At 40.9% G+C, this 23,517-nt stretch overlaps 1 protein-coding gene across 3 annotated transcripts in view; it reads left to right on the top strand.

The window, feature by feature from the left end:
• The window catches only part of ELMO1 (engulfment and cell motility 1), a 310,449-nt gene that overhangs the window by 195,890 nt on the left and 91,042 nt on the right, over positions 1-23,517 (top strand). For all 3 annotated transcript variants that reach the window (XM_082337795.1, XM_082337794.1, XM_082337796.1), the window contains one exon: positions 8,090-8,226. In XM_082337795.1, coding sequence (XP_082193921.1) covers positions 8,090-8,226 — 137 coding nt within the window. The remainder of the gene's footprint in view (positions 1-8,089; positions 8,227-23,517) is intronic.

The following is a 23,517-nucleotide window of genomic DNA, read 5'->3' as shown; positions in this document are numbered from 1 at the left end:
ACTTCTTCTGCATGTGGGAACTTCTGACTCCAGCCCTCAGTGTTCTGGGTCTGCGGTGCTGCAACAGTTAATAGAAAATGTGCCAGAGTATAGCATTTAGCAATAAACTTTGCCGATGGGTGTTGTAGGGCTAAAAAGAGTGGTTACGCAGTGTTAGTGACTGCCTTTATGCTGCTCTTTATAAATGCTGAGAATATCTACCTCCCCCATTGCTACTGTCATTCTTCCTGATTTGTCTGGAGATACAGTTAAGGCTAGCTTCTCTGAGGGCTTAGGAGAGAAAGAATGCGGCAGGGAAGAGACTAGGGTATCAACGTGTAACAGATTTGATAAGGTGTTTCCCTTGACAGGTCTGAGCTTAGCTGGCCGCCTGTTAATGCCACTATCTGTGTCAGTCGGACTTCAAGTAGACAGACAGTCGGTGGGCTTAGAAATTGTCAGAAATGCTTTTTTATATGTTTGTGGTTTGTTTTTTTTTTTTTTTTTTTTAAGCTTTCATGTAGCCATCATTGCCTTGTGTGCTTTACAAGGAGTCAGGAACCTGACAGAGCAGCAGTGTTATCTTTTGTAAGAAGGTTTGGCATAGTACGTTTACTTGTAAAACAAGCTTCTGTAGATTCTGCTTTACATGTGTAATTCCTTATTCTATAAGTTTACTAGAAGTGACCATGAAGACTTCATAGTCCCTAAGCAAATTTATCATATTAATTGGTTAACGTTCTTTTACGTTGTTATTCAGGGATACTGCAAATATGCTGGAGCATAATTGCGGACCAGTGCTTGCGGATCTATGTCTTTTTTTCACAAAAGACATTCTTTTTGGATATGACAAATACAAGCCCTGTTTTTTTCATGCCATTTCCACTCTCATGGATTGTTCTCCTAGAAGCGCATGACTAATTCGAATGAATTGCTCCCTCACCTCTGAAAATGATACTCCAATTTATCCATCAGGTTTAAAACTGCATTTTCTTATTGTTATTGATCACTACTTTTTTTTTATACTGGGAGTAGTGGAGGAGTGAAGAAGGAAGCAGAGTACTTTCCTGTTTGCCCAACAGTGTGCTGTGACACATTGTAGAGGCAGTTCAGAGTTATTCATATCTGGCACCTGTTTTATCACAAATAAGAATAGGCTGCTTTTGAAAGAGATGCGGAACCTTATCAGCACGATGCTGACTCTTTGTAATCTTTTTTGTTTCCTTGATGCATATAAGAGCATTTTTAGTAACTCCTCTCTCTTTGCACTTTGGCTTTCTGCTTGCATTTCCAAACCATGATGTTCAGTCTTCAGGTCCATTCTAAGTAGGAGAGCTGCAGTGAAGTCTCCATATTTACTGAGAGTTGCAAAAGGAGTTATTTTTACCAAGTCAGCCTGCTTATGTGGACGCTACGGGCTTCATTGGTTTCTTTCAGTTCACCATCAGCTCTGGATGTGGCAGGGTGAGTCTGCCCAGATACCATTCTTCAGCTGCCTCCGTATGGATGTAGCACAGATGCCACCTCTGAACTGCTGGATCTGTTGGTATTGATGAGTGTAGGGTTTTATTGACTTGTGTTGCAATAGTCAGGGTTCTTCTTCCACCACTTTTATTTGGGACAATGAGAAAGGCAGATTTTTAAATAGTGGCTCCTTTATTTAATGATATCTTGGGGAGGGGAGGTGTGTTTCTGACACAGCAGCAGGCGCTTTCAAAGCAAATCTGGGTAAGTTAGCAAAGAGCTTGGGGCTGCATGTGCCATAAACATCCTAGTCCTGCCTGTCACGTCAGGCTTGAAGCTTCGTGGAATCCTTGTTTTTCATTGCATAGTGAAATTTATTCTCAGCCTTGAAAAAGGAAAGCTTACAGACTGTAGGAAGGCTTTTATGTGTACTTTTCTTCCAGTTTCCTTCTATAGCTCCCCTAATGAGAAGCCTCATCGGTTCAGAGAAATGCCGTTGCCTTATGTCTTTATGAGGAGTTTGAGTTGGTAGTTTTGCTGCATGTTTAGGAATTTCCGATCATTTCTATTCCAACTAAATATGTGATCAGGTAAGGTAAGTTGTTGAAGGTCTCTTGTAGCCATGTGTTGCTGGGTAATTTTGGTGCTCTGGAAATGCTACATACCATATTAAAGAGGGGGCATTTTTGCCCTACTTTACACGATCAGCTCATTGCTTCCCCGAGTAATTGTGTGTATGCTACTTTGGTGCTGAAATTTTGGATTTGGATTCACTCCTGATATCCTTGTCTGGGATGACATTTTCTGAGACACACATACATGCGTCCACACCCGGCGGGAAACCAGCAGCACATCTTGCACAGTTCAGTGATGCAGTGTGCTTCCTTATCCCCTTTTTGTTTCAAAGCAGGTGAAACAAAACCCTCACATAATTCACCTAGATTTGGAATTTAACAAATGCAGCTTTGCTTTTTGCATTGTTTTGCTGTGTCTTGAAGCTTAATTGGTTGTATTGTACTCTCTCAAAGTAAAAAGGAGGAGTGGCTTTTGTTCTAATAACGATTGAGCCTTCTAAACAGCACTGTTCCCTAGGAAAGAAAATTACATGATTGGCAGCAATATTACTACTTCATTACTGCCTTGCCATTGCTAATGACCTTCCTTGCCTTAAATTACACTGTTTCCCTATCATGTGCCAGAAAGGTAGCCAAAGGTTTTCTCTCAAATTATTGCCAGCAGACTACAGGGATCAGTGGTGTAGATAACTTGGCAGTCGCTGTATTTCTGCAGTATTAGGTGTGCTTTTTCTTACGTACTCTATGTGTTACTGAGAGAATTTTTGATTACATATATAAAAATGGTCATGGCAGTAGTTATTTTTACTGTATCGCATCTTCAGGGAGAAGCAGAAATTACAGTGCTGCTTCTCCTGAGAGCTAGTGAGAGCTAGTTGCTCTTCGGTTGTCTTCTGTTATTGGCAAATAATAATCCCAGAGGAGGCCGTGCCAAGTGGAGATGATATTTCCAAGGTCCATATTGCACCCTTCATTTGTGGATCTTGCTGCACTTCAGAAAGTGCAATGGATCTTTCCACCCGCCTCCTCTCTGATCAAATATTATCATCTCCATTCTGTGAAATTGGGGAAAACAACAGAGGGGATAAATGACTCACCCAGAATTAAGCAGCAGCTCAGTAATAGAAAACGCAGATCTCTGAAGATTGGATCACATGGATCCCAAGTACCTTTCAGACAGGGAGATGTTTTCAAACCCCTTTCTCCCTGGGACTTTGCAAACCAGTTTCCCAGGGCTCTGTATGACTGCTTCCCTCATCTCAAAATTGTGCTGATGGAATTTCAGGATGCTTTTCTTGATGAGTTTCATGGTGCACAGGATCCGTTAATACCACCCCCAGCACAGAGGCTTACTCCTCACCACGGGTGTCTGTCTGTCCCTTTATGTGTGACAGCATTAATGCCAGGTGACCGTATTTATGTGGCTGACTCAATAATTTGATTGATTTAAGCTGTCTGTCTGCTCTTGAAATATTTGAGAACACACAGCAATGTTACCACTTTTATTTATTATCTACTTAATCAAATCTATTCTAGTTGTATTTTGTAGACCAATTGTACATGCCTGACATCCATGAATGAGGTGGCTCGTTTGTGATTAGTAAATTGTCTTTGATATGCATTCCCAATGTGATGGGTCCAAGCCTTAAATTTACAGAAAAATGACCATTTAAATCACCTCAACTTGTCCCCCCAGAGCATTATGAATGGATTTTGAAAATAATGTGTTGGGTGGTTCCTAATTTCAAACATTCCTCTTCGTGATAGATATGGCTATTTATTATTTTGCTTTCACACCAGTACAACCTTTGTCATTTCCCAAATTCAAGAACTTCACAATGGAGGTCAGAATGACCAGCTGCCATTTTAAAGACGTGGTGGGGGATGACTCTCTAGTATCAACATGGTAGTTTAGCAGAGTCAGGAAGAAAGCAGAGGTTTCTTAAGATCAAGGGCAGTAGCTTGCCTAGAGAGGTGTATTACTGTGTCTCTGTCTGCTGTTGTAGCTTTGCGGGGAGGGAGGGGTTATCTCTGTTACTTCCAAGTATTGCACAAAATAAATTCGAAGATAAAAAAATTGTATTCATATTTTTTTTCCCCTTTCCAAGTGGAAACTAGTTATAGGTATCTACACATAGCCTACTTTTTAAGGTGGGGAAAAGATGTAGTCAGCACTTACGGTTATCAACAAGCTTCTTTTGAACTGGTGACCTTTTGTTCATACTGGTTTGGACAGTGAGGTGACACACCAGCCTGCTGCCTCGTCTGGTGCACTTGTCCTTTCATGGAGTCTGTCTTACATGCAGAAATCCCTATTGTCTGCATTCAGTTCACCACAGCAACTTTGAAATTTAAACCTATGCTGTACTTGAAGTCGAACAGTTATTGAAATATCATGATATAATCTGTGCCCTTCCAAGACAGGCTTATGGAAATATGCAAATACCTAACTGTTCTTGACACTGCTAGAAGAAATTCGGTCCTGATGATGATGTTTCTCATGGGAAAAGGCGTTTAGAGATGGGATAAAAAATGAAGGTATAAGTCTTTTCTTCTTTCTCAATTTATTTTCTTTTTCCCTGTTGTTTTCCACTAATCCACTGAGGAACAACGTTAACAGATCAAGTCTGTTTACCGCTCGAACAGTCTGGGATGCTTGAACATCTTTGTTGTAATTTAGAAAATGAACTGACAGACAAAATTGTGTTGGGTAGACACTAAAAATATACACTGAAGAAACCACATAAACTCCCAGGTAGAAATTAGCTCTTTTTTTGCCAGTGCAATTTATGATGAGAAATGAACTAAGCTTCTTCCTCAAAGTCACAGCTATAGATCAGTTAGAAGCTTGAAGGACTACTTGAATCCTGAGAGGAGGAACATTGATCTACAGCTCCAAGAATTGTGCCAAGAAAGGAAAATCAACAAGATCTTCACCTGATTTATGTAGGCCAGACATCTGTGACTTGCCTTTCGAAGGTGATCTCACAGAGGCGTAATTAAAACTTGATGATGTTATTAAATAATCATGATGATTTGTGTCCATGTGTTGCAGCCGTGTGTGTGGTTTTGTGTGGTTATAAATGTTGTTAGTCCCTGCTCATGAAAATGAAGGTTAGACAGTGCTGGGCTTAAGGGCAGGAATTTTGCCCACAGCTCTTATGTAGAAGGTCTCCAAATTATTCTAGTGCTGGATCTCTGCTTCAGTTTACAACTAGTCAAATTGCAAGTTAGTAAAAAAATAAATCCAGGAAGTTTTGAATTAGTAAAGCTGAGCAGCCTCTAAATTTGCCCACTCTGCAGAGAGAGGTAGTGCTCTGATATTGGAGATGCTGACTTGGGGCTGGAGAGAGTGGTGTAAGACCGCAGGTTGTGACTCGGTCTTACTCTGATCTGCAAACCACTAGTAACACAGTATTGCCTTTTCCTTCATCCTCATCGTATCTGTCAGAGGGAGAAAGAAAGTAGTGGGGCAAGCGTTGTCTTTCATTAGATATTTAAACACTCTGAGCAGAACATAGATGTGACCTGAGCTGCAGCCTGTAGATATGCTATAATATAAACACTGCTGATGTGCTTCCTTTGTGATTTTTCCATTGAATTGTATTATTTTGGATAGAATTTTCAAGAGGTACAAAAAAGCTACCTCTGAAGTTGAGTATGGATTTTTGTTTTCCTCTACTATCTGGATGCTGGCAGGAATTTTGAAGAAGCTGTTTATCATTTGGTTTTGAATTTTTCGTAGGATTTGTTATGTGCTTTAAGACATTGATCCTGCTTTCTAACAGACCTAACTTTCTCCATTCATATCAATAACAGTGATTTTTCACTCTTTCATTTTCAGACTAAAAAGACATTAAACACAGTATGTTGCCTAGTTATAAAAAAAAGGAGGGGGGGAGGTGGCACCTCTGATTCTGCATGCAGAACACTCAACATAGTAGATACGGTTTGGAGCTGATTATCATAAGAAGCATGAGTTAGAACCAATGATCAAGTTTCTGAGAATCCCTAGCCTTTCCATTAATTTTGATTTATTGATTTTTATGAGCAGGAGCAGTGATAAGCTCAGGCTCTGAGGAGGATCAGAAAGGCCAGTGCATGTCGAGGGTTATTGCCTTGTTTTGTGGTGTGATTTATATAGCGAAGGTGCTGGCTGCATTCTTCTGCTTGGTGTTATTTTATTTCTTCTCATCATTATAGTATTTCATGACTTAAAGACAAGTGCCCTCTGAGAATCTGTTCTGTTGTGTCTCTGACATTATTACAGACTGAAAGTCTGATTATTGGAAGTGCTGAGCCCTTGCAGCTCCAGTGGAATGAATGGAAACTGAAGGTGCTCTGAAAATCATGCCTGAGGCGTTTTATTCTTTTAAAGGGATTGAGTCGTGCCTCATAAATATAGGTCTCTGCTTTGACTAATTCCCCCTTGACTGCACATCCTTTGAAGTAAATGGAGTTTATTTGATTAGAATGAAACCTGTGCTCCAAAATTAACTCTCATGCTTGCTATGTAGCTAAGGAATTGATTAGATCTTAGTAAATCTGATGTTAAAATTGAGCTTCAAATTTACAATTAAGCTTCAGAGTTTTGCTTTATAATTGGAATACTGCATGTTGGGAAAGATCAGAAACCCTTTTTCTTTGGGGGTTCAGGAGATGCTAAGCACAACTCATGTTCCTGTGGCAGAGTTATTGGTGCAGCAGAGGTAACTAAACCCGCTGAAACAGTGGTTTTGTGGCTAGAAGAGGTACCAGGACCAGGTGTTTGCAGCTGATGCAGGGAGTCAGCCTGCCTGAGCCATTCACATTCTCCTGCAAAGAGTCTTAATTTTAATTTCTCCAGCTCTACTGAGAGAAAGCAGATGTCAGACAATGATCCAGCCTCAGGAAAAGGGTGATTTATCCCGATGCTTGATAATTCTGCTGTTCTTGCAGAGGAGGAAGCTTGCCTAAGCAGTGGCTGCTTGATCCTGAAGTAAGGGAAGATGCTGCTGTATAGGCATGTGAGGAACTGCTGGAAAAGTCCAAAGGAGCACTCATGCAGAGGTGAAAGCTGAAGCTGAGAGATTTGGGGACTGGGTATATGAAGAAAGGCTTAGTCAACTTGACTTTTTTGGTTAGTTTTTTTAAAAACATAAATATGCAACCTACTGAGGTGGCCCTGCAAGTCATGGCAGGGATTAAGGATCCTTTTCAGAACTTGGCTAAAGCCCCTTCTGTTCCCAGGTTGTTCAGATGTGCCCAGAGGTCAGCATTGCTTCAGCCCTTATTTTTTGAAAACCCATTCTTTGCTCAGGGAGATTCACAGCAGTCTTACCAAACTGTACTTTTCCGTTTTGGGATCATCATTATAGTATTCTTTTATTTTTTCCTTCCTTAAAGCCAGTATTTAATTAAAAAAAGGAAGTTTGGGGTCGGGTTTTTTTTTTGCACCTCAGATAAGGGACAGGTGACAGAAGATCCATTTCTTTTGTTTCCAGTTATTTTCAAAGAACAAATTTAATCAGATACATTCTCATCTATATGTCTAGATTTCTTTGGTTACCTCTGTGGTATATCCATGTACAATATGGTAGATCATCTGCTGTGTCAGCAGAGCTTCACATTTCAATGTGTACATTGATCTAATACTATTCTGTGACTGATGGGGTTTGGTGTTTGGTTCTCAGCAGGCAATATGGTACATGCTGTTAGCAGTGGGGAGGGCTGTTGTTTTGATGAGGAGACTTGTGCTTCTTCCCTCTATCTCTCAGTCCCGGCCTGAACAACAAAACTTGGCACAAACAAAACACCCATGGAGAGAATATTCAGGCAAACAGGTAGTTGCTTCCTCTTCTTGCTGCTGGTCTCCTGCAGACAGGCTCTATACCGTGTTTTCATCGTCTTTAAGACTGTAAATCAAGGCTGACTTTTTGGGATAATGTTTTGACATCCTTTGCTACTAGAACTGAGATTCCGCTCAATTACAGTGTCTTTTAAATTTTGTGGCTGATTGCATTTTATGTTTATTTTTTGAAGCTCCTGCCTGTACATGTTTTATTCCACCCTCCTTGTTTTTCTGTTTTTAGCCAGTGAGACCTGCAACGATTTCCATCCCATGTTCTTCACCCATGACAGATCGTTTGAGGAATTCTTCTGTATCTGCATTCAGCTCTTGAACAAGACATGGAAGGAAATGAGGGCAACTTCAGAGGACTTTAACAAGGCAAGAAAAAGGGTGGGGTGGGAATAACTGGGCAGGATGGTGAAACAAGGCCACGTATTCTTCCCTAGAGGCACAGGGGTTTACTGATCCTGCTTCTGCTGAATGCTGTGGAGTTTTCATCTGTTCAGATTCTTTGCACATCAGAGGGCCAGCATTTAGAAAGTGGGGGTAGGGAATGGGATGTGTAAGGGAGGTTCACAGCCCTTTTTCCATCATGTTGCACTGCAGACTGTGAAACTAAAAACCTGGCTTGAGGGGAAATTCTGCCTTTTTATGTTAGCAATATTATGCTGAAGTGCTGCAGCCTCTAAGGTTGTAAATAATGCAAAGAGGGTACTGCAGTGATAATTCTGTGCATCCTCTTCATTTCATATGAGCACTAAAGTGATAAAATATTCAAGGGTGGACACAATCCTGACAAAGTGCTGTGCGGTTTAGCCTGCTAAAACAAAAAAAAACCCAAACCAAACAAAAAACCCAACACCCCCCCTCAGTATTGCACCCTTTTTGTTGTAAGACAGAGTTCTGGAAGTTTCAGCCAATCTCCTGACTCTCAGCAAAGCTATGAAGAACAGGCCTTTCTGTCTTAACGGTCCCTACACACCCTATTTTAGCTGTCTAACTTACCAGGAGGCTGAAAAGTATCTTTGGCATTCTGTAAGAATGACAAACTCGTGCTTTGGTGGCCAGCTGGCATCCTTATCTTTGTTGGGATCCTTTGACTGGATCTTGGGCCTCTCCCTGGGACTAGATGTTGACTGAGAATGAATCAGCTGTTGATTGAGAATGAAAAGTGAGACTGTTGCACTGTGTCAGCATGTGGCATACCAGTGCTCTGAAGTCACCAGACTCAAATGTTATGTGAGAGCTAGTAAGAATGATTGAGCCTAACTTCTAATTGGAACTATCTATTATTAGAGTGGTCTGAATGTCCATTTTCCTCTGCAGAGTGAAGGTGAATCTTTAGGACACAGTGTTGAGTAACCTTTGTTGGGTTCTTTTAGGTAAGGTAGATGGCAGCAGTACCAGAGCCCAGGCAGAAGAGAGAAGTCCAAAACGTGTGCTGCTGTAGCTAGATGACCTAGAGGCTTGTTCTTGCATGGAATTTCTGACATGCTTCTCTTACCTAGTGGTCCGGGAGTGCAAAAGGAGCAATAGCAAGATAATTAACCAAACCGTATAGAAACCTAAAATCAAGGGCTTAAAAAAGCAACGACTTTTTTGAGACTACTTCATAATCTGTGGTTGTTCTAAACAAGTGTATTAACAACTGCCTATTACTTACAGAGCTTCTGTCTCAGTAGAAGAAAAACTTGGGTACATAATTTCTCACATCTTGAGTTGGAATATTATTAGTAATCCTAGGGGATTCAGGAAAAGAATGGTCCTGTTTCTGGCAACAGCCCAGATCACCCTAAAAAAACCCAAAGAAATTTACTTTTCCGTGTTAGGCGTTGCTGTGGAGCTTCATGGAAGACCAGGTAGTTTCTTCTCTGATCTGACTAGTTTGCTGTTTGTGTTTTCTGTTACTGAAAATCCTGCGAATTCACCCAGCAGCTCTTTCAGGTTCAGCAAGGCAGGAGGTAGGTCCTACTGCATGCGTCATTGAAGACATAGGTGATCTTTAACTCCATGGGGCAAATCTGAAACAGTTGCCATGGTGCTACCAGGATTTGTGTCTGGTGGTGGCACTGTGGTGCACGAGAGATGAACCCAGGATCTCTGCCTGCGGAAATCACTCTTGATTTTGTAACTGTTTTTGTAAAGGGGAGGGAATACTAAACTCTTGTGACTCTCATGTCTAACAGTTCAGTAATTATGTTCTGCTTGTCTAAATCCTTTCTTTTAGTCATAAGGAGATTTTTGTGCTCTTATCCACTTCAAATGACATGTGGTGGTGATGTGCATTACTCAGCTGATAAATCTCTAAAGGGATCTGTGAGGTGAAGCAAACTGTGTTGTTGTGTGGGCTTGTGAAGCACTTCTGGATTTGCGGGGGATGATACGTTATATAGTGGTACCCAAGGTTTACCCATCTGGTTGGTGGGTGACAGCTGCCAGTGCAGATGGCTTTAGCAAACTAAACACCATCATTTTTAATACTTACCTGGCAAGAGGCTTTGGTGATCAAGGCATGTTAGTATTCCTTCTGCATCTCTCCTGTGTGCTAAGGGTACCTGTTTCTGTGCAGTTACTTTTGAAAACTTGGCAGGTGAAGGCCATGTGGACCCAGGGAGCACTCAGCCCCTGCTTCAGGAGTGAATGGGAAGAAAGCAGGCCTCACAAGATGTAGTAGCTTAGTTACTGTTGAAAAATTCTCTTTTATCCTCTCTGTGTGTTACTATTTTTCAGTTTCAATAACTTGATTGTCATGGTAATGTATGAAACACCACTTTGCTACAGTTTACTGGCTGATGGGATCATTCATTTTCTTCCTTCTTCCCTTCCTCCCCCAAAATCTCCAGAACAAAATTGGACACTCTCAGTATATTGCATGGTAAGTCTTGAGACCTGGAGATTCTGCTAAAACGCTAATCCACTTGCTTTGATCTTTAATCATAATTGAAGAAAAGGAGCTTTTTGTTTAATTTTAAACTTTTGATTAATCACAATAGCTTGTACCTTGAGGGGCTGTAGGAGGTCTGTGTGCACATACAGAGATTTATTTCCTCCTCTCTTGCATTGGAGAATGATAGGCACTGAAAGAAGGGAGATGACTGAATACTTCCCCTCAGGTTTCATTGCCGGTTCTCAAGGTTTTTTTAAGCATTAGATTAAGACTTTCTTTTGATGACAAAATGGCATACTGTGCCATCGTGGTTCCTCAGTCCATGTTGTGGAGATATCATATAGGTTTGTGGAGATATCATTTTTCAAGCTTCAAAAAAATAATTAAAAAGGCACTTTGCTGATAGTTGGAAGAATTTTATGGTGTTTTAGTGAAACATTTATGATCTCATGCTTTGTCTCTCTGATTCTCATTCATTAAAACAGACACCTTCTGTCAACTCTTGCATTAGAAAAACTCCTTGGATCTCTATGGTGATAGTATGATACCGTCAGACCTAAAACCTTTTTTATAGTCTCTCAGTATACTGGTAGATATCTGAATAGAATAATTCAGTCAGGCAGCTAAGCTTATATTATGCCTTTATAACATTTGAAGATATACATAATTCATGCCTGGTGAGTTTTCTAGAGAAATTAAGACGCAGTTGGATAGACAGACATGCAAGTGGCAACAATTCCATTTGAAACCTTTTTGTTTTTCTTTGAGCCTACAGATGATCAAAGGACACTTTACAAGCTCTGTCCTCCACAGTCATTTGTGAGCAGACAGCATGGTTTATGACTTTGAAAATATAATCTCATCTCCAAGCTTTACATAATTCTACGTGTTTTATTGCAGGAGAAGAAAGCATTGTGTATTGATTTTTGGAGTCAGTGCTGACTGTAAGAAAGCTGGACTGAGTTATCTCACACTCCAGCATCTAGAAACCTTCATCACCAGCTTGCCCATTTAAATAGGTGCCCATCAGTCAGTTTTCCCTCACGCAGGGCCCACCTACACTCTGCTCAGGGTAATCAGGCCCTGCTGCCACACAGACTAAGATGTACTTAAATTGGTTGGTGTTTTTTTGTTTATTCTTAACAGGATGGTAGGTGGAATTCAAGGTAACGGCCCCACTGCAAAATTCCTTCCATGGGACCAAATGAAAGCATACTCCGAATGGAAAATTTTTTGTTGATCCCCACTAGTTGTGCTTAAGTAAATGCACCTGTGTTGCCCTAATGAGGATTTACATTGAGATCGCTATCTTATCAGTGATCTTCTTTTAAAATACACATATTATTTCTCATGAGACAAGGAGACCACAGACAGGACATTATGTAGGGGACAAGATTATCCTCTTACCTCTGTTCTCCAGAGATTTCAGTCTGCTACTTTTTATAGGTTTGAAGTTCACATGCTAATAGGAAGAAGGGTGAGCAAATGGATTATTTTAATTGCAGGGCCAGCCATAGCTTGTCTTATTAAACCTGCAGAACAATATGAACAATTCTCTAATTCTGTGCCTAGTGTAGTGCCATCTTAAAAAAAATTAAGAATAACAATTACTGCTTCTAGTCCCTGTGTGGAAGGAAAAAGATAAAATTATTTGGTTCACCTACCAAGGTTTTGAAGCTGCTTTGTAGAGAATGGGCAAAATAATAGCTGCTTTTAGGTTTTTAGATGGCCAAAAATGACTAATCATAGCAAGACACAGATTATCATTTCAACACGGCTAAAGTTAAGTAGGGGATGACAAAACTGAAAAACTTGGAAAGCCCTGTGGCGTATGGCACTTGAAATGAAAATCTGCATTCACTGAAACTACAGGTTTAAGGAATAGGAAAGTGGGATGAGGTTGGCTAATGATGCTACTGATGCATTTTTCTCATTATTGAGAACTCTAGTTAATTTATTTTACCCGCTGGCCATGTGTTTGAGATAGTCATAGTATAAAACACCAGCTTTTAAATGTTCTATGAAAATTTATTCTGTAATAAGAAAAACATTCTCAGAAAATCTGATTTCAGCATTTTGGCGAAGCTAGTATTCATTTCACAGTGACAGACCTGGGTACCCTGAGCAACTGCACTTGCGGTATTTGGCTATTTCAGTGACACACCAAGCCACAGCGCTGGATCCCCGTGCAGGAGTGGGGTCTGCTCAGGAAGACGATAAGATATGTTGCTGACAGGTATACACATAACAAACTGTCTTGTGTGGTAATCAGTAGAGTAGACATTGTTCACACTGGCAGCAGATGCAAACAATAAATGCCCTACGTGAGTCCTGTAATTAAATACCAAAGCAAACACTGAGGCGTTTGATAACCACAAAAGATGTTTATTGCTCATGCTCAGACCCTGTGAACATTTTTCCTTGCTCTGTGACAAGATAACAGAAAAGGTAACCAAGCATAACATAAAAATGAAAAACACCATTTCCTTGCTCGCTGACAGTTTAGAAATGCCATGCCACAGGTTTCTCAGCTTCTCTAGTGTTGTCATGCTTTCGGTAGCTGTAGGATGAATAATTGTGTAAGGCTAGGTTCAAAATATGACTAAGTGTTCAAGGGCAGGCTTTTAAGGAGCGTACTTGTGTGAGTGGTGTTTTGTATGGAAACGTGTTGTGTATATACCACCATCAGATAATGCGAGTTACCCGTACAGAAGCAAAGGTATAGAGGGTCATTTGGAAAAGGTCAGAGCAGCAGTGTGGCAGAGGAGCTGTCACCTGCTTTTCCCAGTCCTCTGCAGATTGGGGAGACTCCAGGAGTGGACTGTGCACAGATCCTGTCCGAAATGCCCTCCGGCTGCAACCTTGTTGTCCTAGTGCTAGTCCTTGCCATGGCAGCTCCATGCCTGACCTGGAAGTGGCAGGGCTTTGCCACACACCTGGAGGAGGAACAGGTCTCCTAGCATGCTCAAGTGATCCCCTCTAGTGGCATTAACAATATTCTGCACTTTTCTGCTGATTGCAGAGTTGGCCATGTCTTGATAAACCCCATTTTACAGGAAGGAGGCAAAGGCATCCAGAGCTCAAGTGCCTTGGCAGTGAAGCAGCGGCAGGGCCAAAAGCAGAACCAGGATTTCTGGCCGTTTGCTCCAGCCTCCTCCACCACCCGGTCACAGCTCCAGGCTGCAGCAGCAGCTCCAGCCCCGAAGGTGGTGCTTTCCTCTGTGTCTGTGCGCCTCTTTCCACCCCCTCAGAGGGATGCGTGGAGGAGGATGGCAAGTGATAGCTCCAGGAACGTGAAAGAACCATTACCTCAAACAGGAGAAAAATTAATTCAAACAAACTTGAAAGTAAAATCCTTTGGTCAGTCTGTAAATCTGTCTGTCACCTGCTTTTCCTTTCAATGATAAGGAGGGAAAGGGATGATGAATCGCTCTTCACAGATGCTCTCCAAAGCATTTATTGTTTTCTTACGGGTGTTTTTTCGCCAGTCTAAAGCAGATGAATTTAACTACTTTTGAGAGAAGCTTTGAAAGGCTGTTCTGTTTGCCTTTTACCTATGAAAAACGCTGGGCTAGTGGAATGATGATACCTCTCTGTTAGCTTTATTGCACCTTCCCTTGGCAATGCTTTGTTTGTATCAGTCAGGGATACTGCAAATAAATTATTCTCACATAGAGTGAGTTCAGTATTCCCCAGGCTTAGGCAGATAGGCACAAATTAAATTCCACATTTTCACACCTGAGGCCATTAGCACTTTATTAACTTTTATTGGAAACAGATAATTGCTATAAATATATTGTATCATTAATTGTGTAATGCATGAATTTATAAAAAAATGTATAGCAATTAACGTTTTGCAAATCTGCTCCATAGCTTATACAGAAAACATGTTTTTTTAATTGAAGAAAAAAACCACCCTCCAAATACAATGGGAATCTCCTAGAAGAGCATAATTTGGGTGCGGGAAGGTTGTCAGGTCTATTCCGTTAGCAACCATTTCCTTCAGAAGGGTCTATTTTAAGCAGTGCAATTTAGTGTAATGTAGGGAGAGCCTGTTTAAGACCTTTCCCTAGCATTTGGTCAGTGTTCCCTCTATGTTTTTTCTGGCCTGGATATTGCAAGTTTATTCCTTCGTCGGCTGCTCTTTTAGGAATGGCTCTGTTTAGTCTTTTCCATCTCTGTGCATTTATCTACACCTGTCAGATCTCCAAATGTGTCCCACTGCGTTTGTCAAAGCCAGTTTATTACTCATCTGCTGCTTCTGGCTGCAGGAACCTGAGAAGGGATGTTTAAGACGCTGAAGATGCAGTCTTCCACTTATGAGGCATCAGTCTGTAAAAATCAGATCTAAATTTAAATGTTCGTACCCCAAAGGTTGGGACTGTCAAGCTCAAAGGAACTGAACAAGAGTATTGCATTTTTAAATCTAGTTGGTTGATTCCTTTTGAAAATTTTTCTAGCATTGTCAAGAATGCAAATACATTTTAAAAAAATTAATTTGTGAAATATAAGTACTTAGACTGGATAATGAAGCAATAAGGAGCAGCACTTGCCCTTTCTCTGCACTTTGTAGCTTATGAACTATTTTTCTAGTTCAAAGATTTTTTTTTCATTAAAAATAGTATCTTTACTATTTTCTGTCTTTGCCAGAAGGCTTTGAAAGTCTTTGGTAGCAGGGTCACATCTAGTTATTATCCTAGCTGAACTATCCTTCTCCAGTGATCTCTTATGCAATGATTTCATGGAGGGCATAGGCTTAAAAGGAAAAGCATTTTAAAGCTGAAATTCTTCCTATTTTATATACCAGGATGGGTACGCTAAGAAAGAGATGGATTCTTCAAGCAAAAAGCAAGGAAAGGAAGGGGTGTCTCAACAAAACATCTGGGTTTTGTTTGTTTGTTTGTTTGTTTTTTGAAGTGGAAAACAGTATTTTAGTATAATCCATCCCTTGGTCAGAAACTTGTTTGTCTTATCCTTTCCCCAGTGATGAAAGTCACTGTTGGTTTCAGCAGTGAAATCTCTTATTTGTGAAAAACCTAGCTGTCATTGGCAGAGTGGTTTTTATCCCCCAGCTTCCTAATGAAGCCTGTGTGTTACTGTAGAACGCGTACGGGTCTGCTTAACACCCTGGAGATGGCAATGTTTAAAACTGTTGGTACTTCGTATTTTCAAAGCGCTCTTCATTTTCATCTCTGTGGGTGCTGATCAAACCAATAAACATCTCAGACTTCAAAAAGATGATTGAGTGGAAAGCCTGATAACCAGAGGAGAAACATTGAGTGTACGTTTTCTGTGCTAACCACTTTTTTTGTACTCTGTAGAAACCTTTTGCACTGGGAAAGAATTCCTTGCTTGCATGTAGAGTGTGTTAGTCACTAAGGGAAATGATAGAGCCTAACTGGAACTGTCACCAAAACAGCATATTTTGTGATATTGCCCCTGTCATTCCTGCCTTAAAGTGTGGATAATAATTAGATCCCAGGAACCATTCTTGTCTCTCTATTTTTATTTCTTCTTTCTAGGATATGTTTTTGTAGTACAGTTAAATCAGAGGTGCATGGCATATGGCTTTTTGCTGCATGAATTGCTGCTGATGTGAATGTCAGTGGGCATATAATACCAGATTTTCATTTTGTGAATCACAATGCATGGAATTCAGCCCGAGAGCTCCCCAGACTATAGACCTTATTATAGGCAAATAAAAAGAGGGGGGGGGGGGGGGGGGGGAGGTGATGTCTCAGAGATTTTGTTTCAGTTGAAATGAGGTTATCGTGATGAATGATGCAGCTGACAATGAGTTTTTATAGCCTCTCTTAGAGTAGCAGAAGAGCTCGTATTATTGTTGGTTCGCTTTAAGTAATTGTGATCTAAATAGCACCGTGGTTGAAAAGAGCAGCAGAAATCTTTCATATGTGTCTCGTAAGCAAAGCCAGGGCGCTTTGTTGTTTTTGTCTCATCTGTCCTTATACAAATGTCCTTCATTGTTTGCAATTTACATCTCGCGTATTGTCTTGATTGAATATGTCAGTCACCATTAAAAAGGCGTTTGCCAGTCAGTCACTGCTGCTGCTGTGTGCCTCTGTTTTTAGCACATGAGGTAACTGGCCAGCATCTGACAAAATGATCCTGCTACCTGATGTACTGGTGTAAATTGAGACTGACTCTGATAGAGGTACATGGGAGGGGAGGGCTGCTGGGAGCCAGAGTGAGAGGAAGAGACGGTGTGCGGTGCGGGTGGGCTCTCCTTTACGCACACCGGCTATTTCAAGCCGTGTCTGCACCGTGCACACGGGGCCAGCAGAGGTACCTGCCTCTGCTGGCTTTCCGTAGGTTACCTTGGGCGCCGACAGGAGGGCAGCTTATAGCAGAGTTAGTCCTTCGTGGGCCGCACAAAGCTTTCATAAGCGATCACAGGTTAAACTGGGCCTTGGTGTGCTAACGTGAACTGGCCTCATGTTCCCAGAGAGTGGATGAGTGGGAAAATGGAGGAGGATGAGAGGTGAGGGATTTAGCATGTACTTTCTGAAGGAAGTGTTAGGTTTTGCCCCACAGAATATTGAGGCTTGAGACCACAGCAGGGGCAGTTGTTTCTTGGGAATGGAAGTGAAGCTGAGACGTGAACTTGGGTTCTGCCACTTTTCCATTGAGAGCAAAATAGCTTACTGGAGGATGGAAATTGGTGTGCTCTGAAAGTGCTAAGGCCCTTTTTTCTTTGCCCTTTCACCTCTACGCTGTTGATTTGAATAGCCATACGAAAAATGTTGTGGATTTACTGATGACTGAAAGATAATTTATTGATAGGCTCCCTCCCAGTTCCTCAAGTTACCTTTATATGTTGGTCGTGGCAAGCAGAGAAGCAAGGTCCCTAGTAATACATACGAAAGCTGAGGAGTATCACCTTAGAAGCTGAGTACAGGAATGGAGAGCGATTTGATACCATGTAACTATATTAACTCAAACACTGGAGATAGGTGAAGAACCAAATACCAAATTCTGTGTCAGAATCCTTGAAAAAGACATTAGTGCAGCTGATTAAAGATCTTGCCATGTCAGTTGAAGATAACCCATGCCATGACCATGAAACTGAAATGCTCGAGAACCATCCTTGCATCAAGAATGTCAAGTCTGCATCTAGAAAAGTGGAACCATCTTGGGAAACAATTTCCACACATGCTTTGAATTTTATGGTAATTTTTCTCTCTGGAGATGTATCTTTAGATTTCAAGCATCAGTTTTCTGTCTCAGGGAAACTGGCTGATCTTTGTTGTGTTGCTGATATGAGAACCTCAGCAGCAGGAATTTTAAAATTGCAGATGTATCCATTTTGCTTGAATAGTAAAGGCTGCCTAGAACATTTGTTGTACTTAACCAAGAGTCCAAAGGAAACTACAGATCTCACTATATAATTATTACACTGTCAGCCTCTTCAGAAACAATTGATCATCCCATCGTAGTTAAAATAACGTCTCAAAAGTCACCAAGTAGGAAAATGGAACACCCTTATTTTTGTAAAATCAGATGTGTGAAATGAAGGATGTAATCTCATAGCTGTCAAGATTTTCAAATTCCTTCCAAGAACTCTTTTCTATATAAGCTAGGGATTTGGAAGTTGTTAAAGGGCTGTTTTCTTCTTGGTGAATTTTTTTTTTCCAATCTGAATTAATCTGATTGTCATATAACTGATATTTATTCTGCATTTTGAGGCCTGTATGTGATTTTTTTAAAAGCACATACATAAATTAGTGACTGGATGTAGAAATCTTACTGGATTTGTCTCTCTGTTCGAAGTGAAGCTTCCTTTAGCCTCTGTCCCTGTTCAATACTCTGACCTCCAACAGGATTTATTCCCCCAGTCTTTCCCTCTGCCTGTCCCCTTTCCTTGGAGCAATGTCATGGCTCATACAGCGCTTCCACCTGTCTTAAGAAGGGTGTTAATAACTTTTCTTACTTTCTATAGATGGGGTACCTGCTGACTACTTTGCACAGCCACATCTTCTCTCAAGAGATGAGAAAAGACCCTTTGAGGTCATAGAATATTGGAAGTCAGTTTGTGAAGCCAGGATGGGTTTTACTGGCAGCTCTGTATTTTCAGCAGTGGTAGAAATCTGAAGGACACTTAAAATTGTGAAGTCAAAATTACATGCACAGATGTGTTTCTTATTCCTAAAAATGTAGCTATATGGACAAAAAAAAAAAAGTCTTCCCTCATGGGTAATGGCGTAAACACAGCATTGTAATAACAACGGCAGAGAGCTGGATATTCTTTTATCTAGCCTAATTCCACATACAGTGGGCTGCAAAGTTTAATTTACTTAGAGAAAAGAACTATCTGCACCAATCTGGGAGATAAACCTCAGGTAGAAGGTATTGTAGATGTGCAGCTTGCAAATGGCTTCAGTTATATACATGGCCTAAATGGCCCTCCATTGTGTACAATCTTTAAGGTACCAGCTAAAGCAAAATCTTCAAAAACTGGTGATTTTACTTGGGGAGAAAAGAAAGAAAATCTCTCCATAAAACTTATTTAGCTTTGCATGGGTTAGGGGTTTTTTATTGCCTTGTTGCTTTTAAGCTCCAGAGAACAGGATGTTTCATAGCTGCTCAATTTGCTTTAGTTATTATCATTTGAAAGAATTTGATGATTCTAATTTCCTTCTCTATGCTTCTTGATTTTAGTACTAGAGTAAGACTAAAGTATCTAGTATTGATTTTTATGATGGCCAGGGCTTTGATATTAATTTCTGCACCACAGCAAGCCGAGGATGGGTGATTGCCAATGCAAACTGAGGACTCAGAAAGACTAATTTCATGTTTTGCAAATATAATTGTAGGTGTTTGCTTGTAGGATGGTCGCTGTGTTGATGAATCAGCAGTGCACCCATGTGTGATGTGGACTAACTGCATGCTGGGTTGCATTAGCTAAAGCATAGCTAGCAGGTTAAAGGAAGAGATTATTCCCCCCAGCTTGGCACTTGTGAGGCAGCAGCTGGAGGACTGTGTCCAGTTTTGTGCCCCAGTAATGGGGAGAGATTGATGAAGTGGAGCTAGTCCAGCAAAGGGGCCACCAAGACGATTAAGAGGGATGGAGCACGTGGTGTTCAAGGGGAATGTGAAGGAACTACATTTGTTCATGCTGGAGAAGGCTGGAAGGAGGAGGGTGGATCCAGTTGTATCTTCTTCCACTATCTGAACAAGAAGCTGTAGAGAAGATGCATACTCTTCTCAGAAGTACACAGTGAAAGAAGACAAGTTGCAGTGAAGGAAACTGTTAGGATATAAAGATAAAATATTCTGAACTACTGATACTGGTGCAGCACTGGAATGGGCTGCACAGAGAGGTTACGGAATCTTCATCCTTGGAGAAACTCAAACTCTCCCAGACAAGGCCCTGAGCAACGTGACTTAAGCTTGAGGTCAGCTCTGCTGTGACTGCAGGACTTGATGACGCCTAGAGCTTTCTAGCAACCTGAATTATTCTGTAGTTTTATGTGTAAAATCTACTTTCTTGTCCAGTATGAAACAGGGAGAAATAGTAATTCATATCATTAATCGTCATTAAAACGAACACAGATGCAGCATCAACCAATCTCATAAATTTTTTCTAATGTTAAAGAAAGTGCAAAAGATCCTCGTGATGGATGCAGTAGCCACTTTTAAGAAGTCAGGCTTTCCCCATTAACTGCAGTGACCCCTTTAAAGCAGTTTTAACTTGTCTTGGCTCTGACAGCTGAGCTGTTTTTACTTAGGGGAATTCAAACTCCTTCAGAAATGTGAGGTCAAAAGCATTTCCTCGAAATGTTCTTGCTAACATTTAGGTAAGTATGTTGCACTAAATATTTACCACTGGCTACTACTGCAGCTTGGCTGATGAGGTAACTGGTCTAACCACTAACTTGTTATAAGTGCTTAAAGCAGGCAGTGTGTGCAGCAATTGCAGAGTGATGTTTAGCTACTTGTGGATTGGGGTTTGGGCTGTTTGTCGGTTTGCATGTTTGATTCTGTGGTTTTTGGGGTTTTTTTCCAGTGCTTGTCTTGTACGCAGACCTCTGTTTTAGCTAAAGCTCCATGGCTTACAGGTTCCAGCAACATGTGCAAGCTGTCACTCCACCGTCCTGGGAAGTTTCAGGTTTTTCTTTTAAGCATGGGTTTCTGACCAAAGGAGACCGCCATTTAAATTGACAGAACATACCAAAGGTAAAAAAGGAGAAAGGAAAGGTGATGTTAACTGATTTTTAATTGGATAACAAGAATACATAAATGATGTTTTGCTGCATGTTGCCTGGAAAATCAGTGGTAGAGATGGGAACTTATCCTACACCTCACTTCTCAGTGCTTTAATGACAGGACAACCTTATCTTGGTTTCTTTTCCCCTGTCCTGATACATGATTCTGTTAGCAAGGGGAGGTACTTTTTTTTCCTGTGGTGGAAGCACCTTCTACCTTTAAGCAAAATATTTTCCCTTTGTTTACATCCTTTAAAGGTTAAAGTGATGGTGTGGTTAGATGCAGTGTTTGCTGCATTTTTGATGTAAATGGCTGAAATGAAAATGTGTTGCAATTTGGTACAGTAATGAGGAGGATGAGGAAAAAAGGAAGAGATGGCATTCACACTGTCTTTCTGTGTACTGCCTTAGTAAGCAGTAAAAATTAGAGAGCAACGGCAAGAGAACCAGAGCTGTCAGAAATTAAAATTTTCTCTCTCTCTCTTCAAGTGACCAGGAAGACTATAGTCATAAATGACAGCTTTAATAATCAACGGGCATTTATCAGCGTGTGCGTGCATGAGCACAGCATATGCAATGCTCGCTGTGATTACCAAGGCAAACTAGGACAAGCTGTACTCACGGCAAGCCCAGCACTGCAGCTGGCTTTGGGTGGGTGGGCTTCTGCGACTGCCACAGATGTTACAGATGCTCTGTGTTGGGCAGAAAATCCACATGTGAGACTGGGACCTTGAATGTAGAAACCTGTACGTTCACGTTGCCTGGCTTTGGTACAAGCAGCGGTGCTGTTATTGCCAAGGAGAGACTATGCCTCAGCCTTTCCGGAAAAAAGTTCCTCGCTGTCCAGATGTGAAAATTAGTTTCAGGCTAACACAGAAATGTTGAGCCCCACTAGATAGGACATCAGCTCAGGTGTGGAAGGCAGCCAGACCTCCCTGTGGGCTGTGGCTCCGATAGAAAGGTTGTCTACAGTGACCATATCAAAAAAGAGTGATATTGGAAGCTTTGTATACTACAGAGCAAAGCTATTCTGATTAAACTGATAATTTTAAAATAAAAGGGTGCAGAGGAACCAAGAAAACAGCAAATAACTTCTTTCTATTTTTCCAAATAGTACAAAGTGTTATTGGGGGGAAAAAAAAAGAGGCTGTTAAAAATACATTCAGGAATCAAAGGAAGAAAAGCAGGCAGAAAAATTGTGCAAGCACCATTAAGCTGCGGAAATTTTCCTTGGACAAGTTGCAGTACCTTTTCAAAGCAGCATATGGGGTTTATTCTGGTGACTCTAATTTTAACATGAATGGGAGTCACGTGGAATACTCCTGGCATACTGCTTTGAAAATATATCCCTGCATGATTAAGGAAGACTGAAATCTTTTTAACCCTCTATCTTTTTTATTTTTTTTTTTTTAAACCAATTCTGAAATGTTTTTAAAGGAAAGCATTAATGGAATGAAAATGGTCCAACCCTGAATAAAGCGGTAATGTAACAGGTAGAAATACTACTGGCGTAGCACTATAAATGTGTTTGTGCTTCAGAGGCTGGGGAATTGAAGGGAAAAGAAAACTTGGAGTTTGTACCCACTGTGGCAACTGCCTCTGCATTGCTTGACCTTTATAAATTTGTCTCTTCACTTGGAAGATGTAATCATTCCACCTACCATGTGCAAAGAGCAGAGAGTTCAATGAAGAGAGCGAGTACAAGGCGGGATTTGCTTCTGAGGTGGCAAGCATGGCCATGCTGCGGTATTGATAGCGTCTTTAGCTCGTGGATGACTGAGACTGAAGAAATATGTACTCTGAAGATCGATTAGAGAGCGACTCATTAGTGGGAAGGAAGTTCTGAGCAGATGCAACAGCCCTGACAAAATGAGCCAGAACACTGATAGAGCTGGGCCTGGTGTGTGGGCTGAATGTGAAGTAGGGTTGCTGGAGGGAGGTTCAGAGAGTCCTTTCTGACAGCTGGTCCTTCCTACCCATCTTCAGAGAAAACAGTCTTAACAGTTTCTTGAAATGTTTTGAAAAGGATAAGACAGAAAATGCCCATAAAACCATATTGATGAATACAGACATGAGCCTAGTGAGAAGTATGGACATTAATCTGCTGTCCTTCCAAAGATGCAGAGAAAGAGGGGAAAGTTACTTTTCCTTTTCTAATAGTTTTTTCCTTTTTTTTTTTTTTTTTTTTTTTTTTTTTTGCAACTAAGAATGTAAGGCTTATTTTTATAACTTTGGTTTTGTGTGGGCTGCTGCTTTAGTGCTTGAGGATCTCCTCTGATTGTTTGCAAGTTCTTATTGCCTCTTACTAATATTTATCTGTCTTGATATCACAGACACACACATAAAAAAAAGTTGCCTGCTTTTTTTCCTTTTCACAAAATCTTCACCAGTGATGTTACATCAGGATGCTGAGCTCACCTGTCCTTCATATCTGTTGACTTTCAGAGTGGGGCGTTAATATGCTTTGCTGGGGTTTCTCCAGTCGTTCGAACATGGTTGCCACTTTCCAGACTTAAACATGAGATACAAGAGGCAGCATAAAAGAAAGAGTATTTATGT

The sequence above is a fragment of the Platalea leucorodia genome (assembly GCF_965183815.1).
Source record: "Platalea leucorodia genome assembly, chromosome: 1".
NCBI lineage: Eukaryota > Metazoa > Chordata > Aves > Pelecaniformes > Threskiornithidae > Platalea > Platalea leucorodia.
Note: the sequence above shows the minus strand (reverse complement) of the source record. Positions and strands in the feature narration are given on the sequence as shown.